We start from the raw sequence: 14,481 nt of genomic DNA, 5'->3' as shown, positions 1-14,481 counted from the left end.
CAGGCTGGACATCTGGAATAGGGATCCAAGAGCACTGAGGAACCTCTCTGCTGGCTTGAACTGAACATGTGTAAATTTAGAGAACCTGAGGTAAACATGTGCTCATTACAGCAGAGAAATCTGGTATGAATGGGTGGATGGGTGGTTGGATGGGTGGATGGGTGGATGGATGGATGGATGGATGAAAATGGAGATGACAGATAGATGATAGATAGATAGATAGATAGATAGATAGATAGATAGATGATAGATAGATAGATAAATAGGTAGATAAATAAATAGATATTATAGATAGATATGATAGATAGATAGATAGATAGATAGATAGATAGATAGATAGATAGATATGATAGATAGGTCCATCCCTAGAAAGAAGAAGTGATGGAGAAATGGAGAGAGAGTGCCCTCTTTGACCACAGGCAACTTACCAGTTCCTGGTTCTAGGCCCTCATGATACTCAACTCTACTTTCTGGTTTGGCGCTGCTCTCGTATCCTTATTTTTAAAAACTCTTCTTGCACTCAAACAAGGAAATCTCTGTCACTGGCTATGGAAATTTGTTAGTTTTGATCAAGTTCTTTTTATCACTTAGTAGTTCTCTCATTCATATCTTGCTGAGTCCCTCCCACAAATGTCACAGTGGCTTTCTTTCATTTTTTAATCTCACAGTCACTATATTAAGAATCCCAACTGACCTCTTTGGTTAGCATATGCTGACCTTGCATGATTACTATTTTTGGGGTATAAAGTATTAATATAAAGCCATCCGAATGACTTAAATATTCAAATGATTGTTATTCCTACTCAAATAATCATTTTGGGAGACGATAAATGTATTCTCATATGTGGTCACTATCCTGGCCATCTCTGAAATGGCACTTCAAATCTTCTACAATGACAGTAAATCTATGTCTCTGAAAGGTAGACATGATTTTTAGAAGAGCTACAATTGTGCGCTAATCAGGGCAAGTGAATAAAATGAGGAATCAAACTTTTTAGTCATAAAACTTTTGTTAAGCACTGTTTTACCCAGCAAAATCATTACTGGAATAAGCAGATACTTTTCCAATAGGACAGCTCTAAGAGACATTTATTTGAAGACATAAGTTCTATTACATCTGTTATGTATAAATCACATTCTTTATCACTGTCATATCTGTCACCTTCATCCAGGCATCTGGAGCAGAAATCAAATATTTATAATGCCTAGTAGGTGGGAGAAGAGAGATTTAATATGTGTTTGTTATCGATGTTTAGGGCACTGTATTACTTAATAAGAGATATACCTCTAAAGAAAACATGCCAGACAGGTAGTAAAAACATACATGAGAACAAAAGAAGATTAAAGACCAATATAGATGACCTGAATCATTAATTACATGTCACATGCTTAAAATATGTAAGCTGTTGATCAGAAATTGAAGCATCACACTTATGATACTCCTGCCCTAGCCACAGTTCTGAACTCTGGATACAGATAATGTGCTTTTCAAGGTGCAAGTTTCTTCCTGTTATGAGGGATAAGCAATAGCTCTTTTTTCTTAAGCCTTCACAGAAGTATCAAGAAACTGCAAAGTAAGCTGTATAAATGTCAAGTTTTAGCCAATAGGTCACAAAACGAGCTTGATCTCAGAAACATTTATAAGGCAAGCTGGTGCAACCTACTTCTTTGTGCAAATTTCAGCTAGTGTGATCAAAGATAATGAGTCACCCCGTATGGTATTTTAAAAACACTAAAGCTGCTTCAGTGTTTTTTTTCCCTGAACTTCACTGTAACTGAAACTACACTTGTACTTTGAGACGAGATATGGTTCTCATGCATGAATTAAACAGCTGACTCCAACACTGAGTAGTTTTAGGTCAAAAGAATGCACTTATTTAAGGATAAATGAAGTGAGTTAGCCTGTAAGTCCTGGAGCTAGAACTCCATTATAATTCACCCAAATTTGTTGCTTGCCCTGGAAACCTGAAGTGTTGGACACACCTTGAAGTGGACAGACAATTGGCTGGAGGCCTTTAAAAGACCTTTTGATAGAAAGAGATGTTTCTTCTGATGATCTCTCTCATAATGGTACGCACTCAGCACAACATGAGATTTCCTCCCTGTTGGTGGCAGTCGAAGCAAGCTGTTTTCTATAAGGGGTGATGGATATACACCAAGGTAGCATGCAGTAAGGAAGAGAGCGTGAGCTTTGAAGTTAAAAGAGTTTGAATGTTGGCTCTACTACTCCCTGCTCCCTGAGGGACTTGGGTGCGTTACTCCACCTTTCTGAAGCCAGGTTCCTTATCCACAAGGTAGAGCTGATAGATAGTTATATCACAGAGTTGCTATAGAGATGAAATGTGATAACACATGTAATAATGCAGATCTTTATTGGCACAAGAGTTCACTTGCTTCTAACCCTTCTCACGTACACTCTGGCAGCCCATACCCGGCGCTAGCATCCCAAGAAGGCTGCAGAATCCCTGTTACTCAGAGTCCGTCATCATCAGTTTGAGCCTAGACTGATTTCACTAATTTCCTCTCATGAAGTGAGGTTTGTCCCACACCTTAAAGAAGCTGTAATTATCTTCTGAGAGGCTCTTCAAAAATACTCTGGTTAGTTGCTTTTTAACTTTAAAATATTTGAAAAATCATAGCTTTCCCACAATCATTCTTTTTTATATCTTTTATCACTTTACCTAGTTTTTGATATATAGATACTCAATGTCAAAAGAACTGACTTAAGTAATTTATGCATTAATTCTGTAAAAATCTAGTAAGTGCCTAGTATATAGTAGGCCCTGTATTAGGCACTGAGAATGTAAAAATAAAACATACTTTCGAATTTCAATGATTTTACAGTATGAAGAAGGAGACAAACTCATGCATAATTTGAATATTCCATAGTAAGTCCTACAATGAAAGTATGCAAAAAGTGCCACCATTTACATGACACTTAAAGTTCAAGAGCACTCTTCACACATTTCAGCCTCACAAAAATCCTATGAGATGGGCGTTAACTGTTACTAATCATTTTCGGGTCAGATAGAAGGAAGCCAATCAGAGGGAGGGGAAATAAGTTAACCTTAGATCATGTGCATAATAATCATGATTTGTCTTAAAGCTCCATTGTATATGTTCTCTCCATTGTCCCTCAGTGTCATTAGAATACACTAGAACATACCTAATCAAGCTTGCAAATGCCTTATAAATGTCACCAAAATTGTTCCTCCCAGGAGATATTCAGGCACAGAAACCTCTCATTCTCTGGCCTTGGCCTAGCACCCTAATCTCCCTTCTCTCCCTTCTCCCACAGGAGCCCCACTGAGAGCCAGACAAACTGTTGGGTGTCTTCCGATGATGTCGGGTGGTTTCAGTAGCTGGAGCTTAAAATAAATGCACAGCTTCACCATCACTCTCGGAGCTACCACTGAATTACTGATGCACACCAGAGTGTGCTTGGTTCAGGTGTAATTAGCAATTCACATATCCTCTGGAAACAAGAACAAGAATCATCATCACCATGATCGAAACGACCATCATAATCAGTCGTTTCTTTTTTAGCATAATCATGACAATAAAAATGGCTTATTAGATCCCTAGACATGCTGCTGTGTCTGGCCTGCTAAACCTTTTCTGTTTTCAGTCTTACCTCAAAATTGCAGAATCACATCCTCTTACCTCTGTACACCCAGTGCCTAGAACAGTGACTGGCGCATAGTGGCCTGCACCTCAGTAAATATCAGTTAAATGAATGAATAAATGAATGAATGAAAGAAAATTGAGCCCCGGCTCAATCCTTTCTAAGTGGCCACATTGGCACTGTGTGATGACTTCACTCTCCACGCCACAACTGGTTTGAGTTTGGGTGGGTATCATCACATCAAGGACAATCCATAGGCTTCATTGTGACCTATGACCTATGGCCTGCTATGAAATAAGGAAGCCCCTATGAGGGCAAGTCTGTTCGCATTAGAGAATAAGAAAGCTGCTCAGCAGACAGGCAAAGAGAAACTCAGGTCAGGTGAGACCATGCCATCCTAGAGAAAGCACTAGAGAGACAAAAAGGAACGGGTCTCTAGAGTTGCCTCAGTTCCTGACAACTCCCTAGTTTCAGCTATAGATAAAGCAGAACCTGACTTGACAGGTATAGCCTTATTTAACAGGTGAAGATGATTTTTAGCGTTCCGGCCTCTGCTACAGGGTATCAGGTGAAGATGAATTTTAAAATGTGCCAACCTCAGGTTAAGAATCACCATCAGTTTATATGAGATAAAAGGCATATATTTCATATATATGAAGCTTGACCAATGGTCGGCTCCTAGCTGGACAAAAGCCCATGGCCTTTGGGGAAAGAAATAGGTTCCCTCCTTGGGGGAGAGGGAGCGCACGTATGTCCACGCCAGGGTGCAGGGCTTGGCCAGGGCTGAGCACAGGCTGGATTTGAGCCCCCCTTGTCCGCTCTGCCCAGCAACCTTTCTGAACTGCCCAGGTTGCCCCACCTTTGCTGAAAGGGCGGCTTTGCTCTTCTGTGAGTAAGCAGAGGCAGAAAGTAAACTTACGGCCAGATGGTCTTTGGTAAAAAAACCACTTGGGTTAAGCGAATGGAAAGTGAGCAGGCATCCGTTGTTTCTGGCTTAGGGGGGCTCCGGCCTGGTTGTGACTGGGGCCCCTGTAAACCTAGCTACAACATCATGCTTTGGGATCAACGGCTGAACATGCAAGCATCAACTCCAAGAGTTATAACATCGTAGGTCAGTGAGAGGCATTCTGTGAGCACTGGCAAGGTGTAGACAAGCAAGAACTTCCCCCAGTGGGACAGGTGACCATCAGCTGCAGAGCTGGTCTTAGATAGCAAGTGACCTCAGTGGCCAGGCAGCAATGGGTAAGGAATGACAGAACGTCCAGTTTTGCTAGATTTCTCACTTCCTCGTCACTGAATACACCAGAAATGAAAGACTCAAGAAGAAGATACTGGATTCATAGTTACCTGTATACCTTTATATACCAGGCCAAAAAGATGCTGGAGGAATGAATCAGGGTACCAAACATCTATATACATCGTGCTGATAAAGTGGTCCATTCTCTCATACCTCCCTTTTTTGAGGCGGCTCAAATGATTCTCTGCTCTGTGAAGCTCATGCAAGACTGAAAGTCATCACTTGAGGACAACAACATCTCCTGGACTCCTTATGGCCTGAAGGGTCCAGCACAGCCCCCGGCACATGGTCCACAGTCAGTACTTGCTAAAAACATACAATAGCGATACTCCCTGGGTTGTGTCCTAAGACTCTGAACTCACTAAGCCATGAGCTTATCAGAAGTGCACATCAGAACTCGTTGAATATATTAAAGTCTTTAATGAGGAAACAGACTGGTCTGAAAATTAAGAGAACACCTATCCATATACCATGAAAAGCTTTTTCAAGAATTTTATTTTTAAGAAAGCTAAAATGTGACTATATTTACAAAGAAATACAAGATTTTTAAAATCTGGAACTTTTGTTCAGTTCTAGAACTGTGAGTTCAAAAACCATAAAGCAAAATCAATCTCGGTTTTCAAAAAGCAAAAAAAAAAAAAAAAAAAAAATCTCAGTTTTTATAAGCTCAATAAAAGGGCTTACAGATCAATTCCAATGTTATTGAAATTACATTTTTTAAAAGCACTTACATGGAAATATTTAGTTTTCTTCACATTTTTTGAATGGATTTTAGAATATGAAACCATGTCTTGCCGACAATGCGCATGCATCTTTATCATGTGAAAAAATAACCGCTCAATCACAAGTTAAACAAAAGTCACTGAAGTCCGAGATGCTTTTCTTGGCAAGAATCTAGTAATAAAGCCCAGACAGGGAAAGCGGATTCTCCAGTGATGTCCCCGCAGCATCAATACAGTGCCAGCACAGAGCAAATCTTTAAAAAATAGTTCATGCTGGGATGACTCTTAGTTGGCAAAATTTTTGAGGCTGAGTTTCAAGTTTTTGTTATTCTTCTGTGGGAGAAGGGTGGAGAAGCAGCCAGGGTGGGAGGTGGGGTGACAGACGGAGGTAGCTGGGAGTGGATGGTTTTTCTGGAGTGAGGTTCTTCTTTGACGGTCCGGTCCGTACAGAACACCTTCCGGTCTTCTTCCCCCTTCTCTCCTCCCTCCCAACCACACGCCACTGCAAAATGCGATGTCCCCTCCCCCGCAACATTCTTTCCAAGACTCACACCCAGCAGATTGACTCATTATTAGAAATTAACCCTTAGGAAGGACTTATTGACAACTAGGTGGAATGAAGAAAGGGAGTGAGAAAAGCCACGTGGAGGCGGCAGCAGTAGGAGAGAGTACCAACGGGGACGTGAGAAGGCACTAAAACTAATTCACCAATCTCAGGCCAACGCCGGCCACAGTACCACAATCCACAATGGTAGCATATACGCCACAGGATAGCGGTTGTCAAACTTCGCTACACACTAGAATCACCTAATGCCAGGTTGCACCTGATGCCAATTAAATCAGATTCTCTGGGGAGTGGGACCCAGCCATAAACTGTTCCGTTGTGGTTGTGGTTGTTTTTTTTTTTTTTTTAAATTCCCCAAGTGACTCCTATTTGTAACCAACTTTGAAAACAAGCATCAGAGAGTCATGCCTCTCAAATGTGAATGAGCCTCTAAGACAATTCTGTTATCCCAGCCCAGGCATCTGGCTGAATCTCAGTCCATCCAGCATGGCTGTAGAGGCTCCAGGATTCTGGGGGAAATACTGCATCAGTGAGGGACCAGCTCACTCTTTTTTTTTTTTTTTTTTTTTTTTTTTTTTTCTGATTCTAAGAAATGCAGGAAGCTCCTGGTCACGTTTAGCCTGCTCTTAAAGAAATCAAAAGCTCAGTTCTGAAAATGGAACACAGTCACGTGGAAGAGGTTCACTCTTTTACACGTGTGTCAGCTTCCCGGGGCACAGGGGCCGACTCAGGTGAAAGTTGTCACTTCTTAATATTCTTCAAGGGCACACAGAAGACATAGAGTTCTTGAAAGTAAAATAATGTTATAAAACGAAGCTCATAGTCCTCATGGTGTACACTTTGAACACTCACGTTTAAAAGGTTTTACTGCCCTGTGTTTGCATATATGTATGTTAATTTCTATCTATTAAAATAAAAAATGGCGGTACGAGCTATGCTTATTTTATCTACCAACTGGTCTAATCTTCAGCTGTCTCTTTAAAGTCATCTAAATGGTTCATCTCTGTAAAAAGCAATCAAGATTATCCACAGGTCAAGTTCAGTTTGGCCAAGACATAAAAAGCAGGAGGTAAAATACATTTAACTTAATGCTTTCCACAACACAAATTCCAAAGAAGAATGTTCCCACAAATCTCATGACCTACCTACCTCCCCACTACCTGTATTGAACAATTCTGACCGGCTTTATCCAGTGGGATCTGCAAAGTCAGATCAATAATACTTTGATATTTTCAAAATATACACGTTGTGTAGCAAAAACAGTATCCCAAGAATAAGAAAAGACAGGGCTTGGATGGAAAACAGAACTAGCCAGCGGGGGTGGCGTCAAAGACATGGAAGTCTTTTTGGACCAGGAAACTCGGCCTCAGGTAGAAGCGAGGTTGAGTTGGAGCTAAAAAGGCCCGAGCCCAGAGCACAGAGCCTGGAGGAGGGTAATGAGCAAGGGCCTTTCGCTGCTACGGGTAGTTTCGATGTTAGTTTTATTTCCAACTTCCAGCTCCCATGCATCCTTCCTAGACTGCAAATAAGAAAACAGTATGTGGAAACGTAACAAATCTGGTGGACTGTTAAAAGCAGCTCTATAGTTCTTACGGTGCTTTGCTGCAAAGCATTTTTGAAATGATTCGCTGTTTAACCCTCATACTCTCTCCTCGTGGTGGTTCCACACTCTCATTCCCACTTTGAACGCCGAGAGCTGGGAGACAGACGAGGCTAAGCGATGTGCCTCGCGGCACGCAGCGCAGCGCGGGCGGGACCGGCCTTGGGCCGAGTTCCTGGTTCCGCCTGCCTGGGTGCGCAGGACCTGCACACCGCGTCTCCCAGGGGCGCCAGGGCGCCGGCCCGGGGCCGGCGGCCGGGGCTACCGCCGAGGTGCTGGCTCCAGGCTTTGTCCAGTAACAACGAAGGACCAGATGAACAAGCAGCCCAGCAGCTCTCAGCACCACCTGCACGGGTTTTTACAGGGAGAAAAAAACCTCCTACCGCCCCCCAGTCCTCGGACCAGCAAACCACCGAAGAACGCTTTATTTCAGAAGCGCGAGCGGTTGGGTTTCCAAGACCTGCACCGGCCCAGCCCCCAGAGTGAGAGGACCGCACCCTTCCGAGGGACCAGCGCCGCGCTCGAGACCGAGACAGGGTTCCTCTTCCTGACGGGCAGGCCGGGGGGACGCGCGCCCGCCGCGCGCGCCAGCCGCAGCGCGGTTCGAGCACCTGCGGCGGGGCAGCCCGGCCGCCGGCAGCCGAGGACGGCTGCGGGGCGCCGAGGTCCGCGTCGCCCTTCTGCTGCCTGCCCCAGCTCCTCTCCCCCGCCGCCAGCCTGCGGGGTCAGCGCCCGCGGACGCCCGGGGCTGGCCGCGTCGCTGCCACCTGCCTGCGCCCGCCGCCCGCGGCCCCCGGCCGGCCCCCCGGCACCCGGAACCGCCCTTACCTGAGCCGGAGATGTGGACCCGGAGGGGGCGGCCCCTGCTCGAACACGACGACAGGTCGCTCTGCGAGCGGCCGCGGGGGCTCGGATCCCCGGGCAGCCTGCGCAGAGCTGGCGGCGGGACGGACGCCTGGGTCTCAGGGGCTTCGGCCGCCACCTGCCCCAGTGGCTCCCCCGGGGGCTCGGTGGGGCTCCTGCCCGCCTCGGCCATCGGCTCTGGCGGCGCCGGCTCCGGGCACGGGGAGGCCCCGGCGCCGAGGGCTGCGCGGCCGGGCGCGCCGCGACCCCCGAGGCAGCGCGGAGCGCAGGGAGGCTGGACGCCGGGCGCCGAGAAACTGGTCGCGAGGGCGGGAGGAGGAAGAGGACAGAAAAGTTTGCACAGGAAGGAGCCGCCTACAGCCTGTTCTCGCTCCCGCGGGCAAAAGCCTCTGGGCTCGGAGCCGGTCCGCCCTCCGCGCCCGCGAACCTGCCCGGCTCCTCCTCCCCCAGGGCCCAGGCGCTGCCCTTAGCAGGATGGCAGCCGTAGGGTCCCCTCTGGCTGTCACTCAGCCAGCAGACCTCAGATAAGTGTAGTTTGGGTTTCAGGAGCTAGGATGCAAGGTCAGGGTTCACAGTGCCATTTCCATTTGTTGGTGGGGGGGAGGGTTGGGAGGAACGCAATGTACACACACACACACACACACACACACACACACACACACGAGCCGCCCTGTGGTGGAGCACAAATGATCATACCCACTTTACAGATATGAAGCTGCAGGGCCAAGGGGCACTGGCCTTGCTGGGAGACTAGTGACAGATCCTGGAGTCCCTTAAGTCCAATGGCCTTCCCCTCTCACTCCTTGCCTTCGAAGTCTTCTCCCTCTCTCTTGCCCTATTCCTGGGTTTCTGTCTGCTGGGTAGAGACAAAGGTCATCTTTAGAAGACTAGTCTTCCGAAGAAAATACGTAACACAGATTTGATGTCTGGGTCAATGTTTTATAAGGAAACGACAGGTCTCCCAGCTGCACTGATCAGAAGTACCTTAGTTAACACTGTGCCTTGTAGGAGTTTGCAAAGTGGGCAGCGGTGATTTTGCTGGTTCAGCTGGTGGTTTCACAGCCTCAGCTTTATCAGGTTCATGATTAGGCCCCCAAGTTATGACTTGCCCAGGATCGAAAGTCTGTAAATCAAGCTCAGGAGTCACCCTTCCTGAAAGCTCGTGGCAAGGGAGGGTGGTCCTTGGGTTCACCTGCAGGCCACAGAGGGGCAGCAGGAAGAGGAGGTAAGAGAGGGGTGGCTGCAGGGGGCGCAGGGTTAGCAGGTAACATTTATCGGCACACGCCCATGTTCCAGGTGCTATGCCAGACACTGTGCCTGTATTACCCCTTTTAATAAGAAAAACAGCCCAAGTAGAGGGGGTAAGAGAAAGAAGAGACAAAAACAGTGCAAGCCGGAGACTGCATTAGTACCCAGAAGGCCTTCGCAGCAACTAGGTCGTACTGATAACAACGACAGCTCCCTCTTGACAGTCGAGAAGGGCTTTCACCTGTAATTCTCACCGCGGCTCTGGGGAGGGTATGAGTATTTCAGTTTTGCTGTGAAAATTGTCCAAATATAGGTCCCTTGCCACAAAGGCGGCCACGTTTGCATGGTCGCCCCGGGCAGCATCTCCTACTTTCCCGCCTGTTTAAGTTTACACTACCGCAAGTGTCACTTCGCTTTCTCGTGTCGTTTAGAACAGAAAAGAAAAAAAAAAAAAGTCTCTGCTTCACAGCACTGACTTGCATCGTTTTAGCAAGACAGATCGCTGATAGGATTGAAAGGATGTCTATGTGGATTTGCCACGTTTCATGAAAAACCCACACTCGATTACAATGGTGTCTCCCAGCGTCATTTGCTCTCCGGTGTGTTGCGTTGCCCACTGCTGACGTCCACTTCCTCAGCAGTCGGCTCCCTTTGCAAGCTGCCCTCCGTCTCCGGGGCCCTCATTCCTGTTCCCTGCACACGAGTCTCACCCCATTTCCCTCTCCCCATCCCTCACCACGTGAATGCTCCCACCACCCTTCCGGGCCTCCTGCCTCTCTCCTCTCTGGTTTATTCCCTACTCCATCTCTTCTGAAAATAAGTAAGAAATTAAGTACTTCAGAACACATGATGTCTTTCCTGGCTCTTAAGCAGTCATTCGGCAATTAAAACATTTCCCTTTTATTCAAGAAATACATATCTGAGTGCCTTTTTGTGGGCCAGGCACTGTGCTAGGCGCTCCATGCCCTCAAGAAACTCCTCAAAATGACATTCCTCCGTTCATTTTCCCTTCTAGAGAGAGTAGCACCCACCTCCTGATGCCCTGTTCTTATAGTCCCCCTTCCTCATTCATTCCTTTACTATCTGCAGTGTGGCTTATGCCCCAGATACAGCATGGAGCTGCTTTGGCCAAGATCACTTTGAGCACCCGGCTGCCAAACGTCCTGGGGACCTCTCAGGACTTAATCTAATCCTCACTGCAGCTTTGGACACCCTTGACCACATGCTCCTCTTTTGGGTTCTGTTTCCCTGGTTTCTAGGACATTCGCGGGTGTCCTCCAGCCTCTCTGCCTCCTCGTTACCCTCATCTCGGGATCTCTTTTTTCCATTCGTTCTTACCAAATGCTTCCCAGGGGTCCAGCATCAGCTTTCTTTTTTACACTTGACACATTCCCCCGCCCCAGGAAACCTCACCTTCGGCTTTGAACTTTGCGCAGATGACTCCCGGACCTTGTCCTCTAGCCCAGACTTCTCTCCAGGTGTCCAGATTCCAACATGCAGCTGCCTACTGAGCTTCTCTTTTCGATGTTTCCTCGACACTTGGCAGGCAGCATTCTCAGAGCTGAACTCCTCCTTCTCCTCCACAAACCTGCTCTATCCGTTCTCCATCTGAAATAAAGATCTCCAGAAACAGTTTCCTCCTCGTCCTTCCACTACCACTTCTTTAATTTGAAACTTTATCTTCGGTTTCCTCTTAAGGAGAGGAATTCTGACTCTAGGTTCACTTCCTTCCACTCTGTCCCCATCTCATTCCTAGAATAAGCTTTCTGAAATGCTCACAAGACTTTGCTGCTTCTCCATTTACAGCCCTTCAAAGCAAGTACCCGTGACATATATTCAAGGGTATATTCCTCGGTTTGGCATATCAAGACCTCTCTACCCTGCCCCAAACTCTTTCTTTGCTTCTATTTCACCTAGTCTGCTCTCTGGCATACAGATGTACTTGTAGTTCCCTGTTCCTCTTCTCACAATGCCTTTTGCACCCTTATTTCCTCTGCCTGCACCATCATTCCTCGCCTTGCCTAACTGAATGACCATCACTCCTCCTTCGAGCCTCAGGTCAATTTTCTCTCCATCCACGAAGCTTGCCTGACACCTCCCAACCTCCAAGCCAGGCAACGGGTGCTCCTGAACAGTGCCATAATGTCCCATGTGTATCTCTGTTCTGTCACTTTTCACACAGAATTGTAGTTGTTGGGGTGCTAACCTGTTTCCCCTACTCCCTGTGAACTACCTCAGGACAGGAAGTACCCAGACTGGCCTTTGTTCTCCCAGCACTGTCGTGTGTTGAATGAACGAATCGATGGATGCAATCTATTTAGGGAGACAGACATTAACTAATAATGACCTGGCAATGCAGGGCGAGTGGCAAAACGGAGATGTACATGGAAGGTGCCATGGGAACCCAGAGGAGCAGGCTCCTGCCCTGCCTGAGGTGAAGGATCAGGGAAGGATTCCCAGAGGAAGTGGCGTCTGAGAGATGCAAAGGCACCTCAGAATGAGGGGGCACCTGTGAGCACACAGACGCTTGAGGAAAGAGCCTCTCAGGACTCTGTGCTGTGCGGCTGGAGAACGGGAGTCCCTGGGGGCAGCTAAATTTTGAGCCCGAAAAGATGGACAAGACATGGAGTAGGATTCATTTTTCAAATCCCATGCTTGTGCCATCCTAAAATGATTGATTAGACATGTGGGGTTTTGTTTGTTTCCAGTTCTCTTTATCCTGTCTTACCCCTGCTCTAAGATGTTTATTTATTTCCTTAGAAATGTCCCTTGGCTGTGAGGACAATAGTGTGGCCAGCACTTAAAAATGTAAACCATTAGACAGACTGACAAAAAGAGAGGCGTATAGTTCAGTTTTTCAAGACAAGTGTTTGTACAGGCTATTTGTTTGCTCATTCAGCTATTTTCATTAGATATTACTTCTGAAACATAAGAAATAAAAAACTGAATATGAAAAAGGAATTACTTTTAATCATGTAGTAACAGTGTTGTAACAGTGATTTGGCAGACCAAAAAAGAATCTAATTGTTTTACCATTTTCTTTAAATTTATGATTTATTTAAGATAATAAGGGGCATAAATGAAAATGCATTAATTAATTTCATTTATCATTCATTTCATAAATGCAAGTTTAGTCTGATCTGTCCATCAGTGCTTGGAACACTCTGCTTTCAACAGGAAGATAGGGCTGTGGGATGGAATCTGTCTCCTCTATAGCCAGGGTCTTCCTCCTCCCTCACTGGGCCACGTGGGCCTCTCCAAAAGCCACGATCAACTTGAAGGGCTCTTTGTATATTACAGTTTAACTTATAAAAGAAGGAATTGTTATTCAAAGACTTTAACACATAATGAAAGGTACTGATACATTTTAAATTAGACATGCTAGGGAGCTGAAAGATATTTTGTAACTGATTGGTATTTCATTGCATGGTAGTCTTTAGATATGAATGGTATGCAAAAAGCTGTGCTGCTCAAATTAAAATTAAACTTCCTAAAGACATTTCTTGAAGACAAGACCAATGCCCTTCTAACTTGGATTACTTTCATAATTGTAATTTTGTTTTGCTGTCTTCCCTTTCCCCCACACTTATACAAAGTTTCACTTATCGGACTTTATATGTAACACACACACACATAAATACAATATAAGTGTTTGTTTAAGAAATAATATTCCAAAGTACAGGGCATTAGAAATGAGTGTCTTTCATGGACAATATTGTTTCCTTAATACAGGTAGATAAAATCATCATGAATGAGAGAAGAGGGATCAAAGTAATATTTGAAAAGAACTGGCAGAGATCAGAATGGATGATACATAACCAAAATGAAATAACAGAAAGATAAGAAATTCAGGTAATAAACAGAGCTTGGTAACAAAGGAAATGAAGATAAAGAAGCACAATACAGTAAAAGGAGGCCTGCATTTAAGGTCACATTAAAAAAAAAAAAGAATAAGCAATAAGAAACTAGTTTTGAGGACCTCTAACGTTTCTTATGGTTCGAGATTTAATGATTCTATAAACATTTTCATTTGTAGTCATTGTAAAATTGAAGGTGAAATTGTTTTACGAGAGAGGCCAAAGCTGGGTCATAGTTTTGGGCCCAAATGACTATTTCTCTCTAGGGTACTAGGCTGCAAAAGTAAACATCTTCTTCCCCTTCTCCATCATTCTCTTTCATCCTTCCTCCCTCCCTTCCTTCTCCTCTCTCTATAAAGAGCTACTCTATGTTACTACGCCAGGCTCTATGCTAGGCGCAGAGATAAAGGAACTTCTCCAAGCTCAGACTGTCAGCCAAGGAGGCAGAGGTGTACAGACTCCAGTGGAGAGACAATGGAGTGAATCATTCCCCTTTTTGGATGAGTCAGGGAAATTTCAAGGGAGTGGACACAAGAAGGGGGCCATAAAAGTGAGTAGGGATGATGAAGAAGACGAATCAAGAAAAGCTTCCCACGCAGAGGGAATACCACGTGCAGGGGCCCAGGGCGAGGAATGGTAGACAGGCGTAGGGAGGCGAGTCTGGCTGGAGCCTTGGAGGAGAGTACGGAGGTGACAGGATATG

The 14,481-nt window shown here is 45.6% G+C and overlaps 1 protein-coding gene across 2 annotated transcripts in view; it reads right to left on the bottom strand.

The window, feature by feature from the left end:
* Positions 1-8,862, bottom strand: part of PHACTR2 (phosphatase and actin regulator 2) — a 220,019-nt gene extending 211,157 nt beyond the window's left edge. Inside the window, exon 1 of one of the 2 annotated variants that reach the window (XM_016119544.2) lies at positions 8,638-8,862. In XM_016119544.2, the coding sequence (XP_015975030.1) occupies positions 8,638-8,845 (208 nt within the window). In that variant the 5' untranslated portion in view covers positions 8,846-8,862. The remainder of the gene's footprint in view (positions 1-8,637) is intronic. The other variant, XM_016119547.2, reaches the window with a different exon arrangement.
* Between the last annotated feature and the right edge of the window lie 5,619 nt (positions 8,863-14,481).

This window comes from Rousettus aegyptiacus, unplaced genomic scaffold, assembly GCF_014176215.1.
Source record: "Rousettus aegyptiacus isolate mRouAeg1 unplaced genomic scaffold, mRouAeg1.p scaffold_m13_p_1, whole genome shotgun sequence".
NCBI lineage: Eukaryota > Metazoa > Chordata > Mammalia > Chiroptera > Pteropodidae > Rousettus > Rousettus aegyptiacus.
The sequence above is the reverse complement of the archived record's forward strand: the minus strand, read 5'-3'. Positions and strand labels throughout refer to the sequence as shown.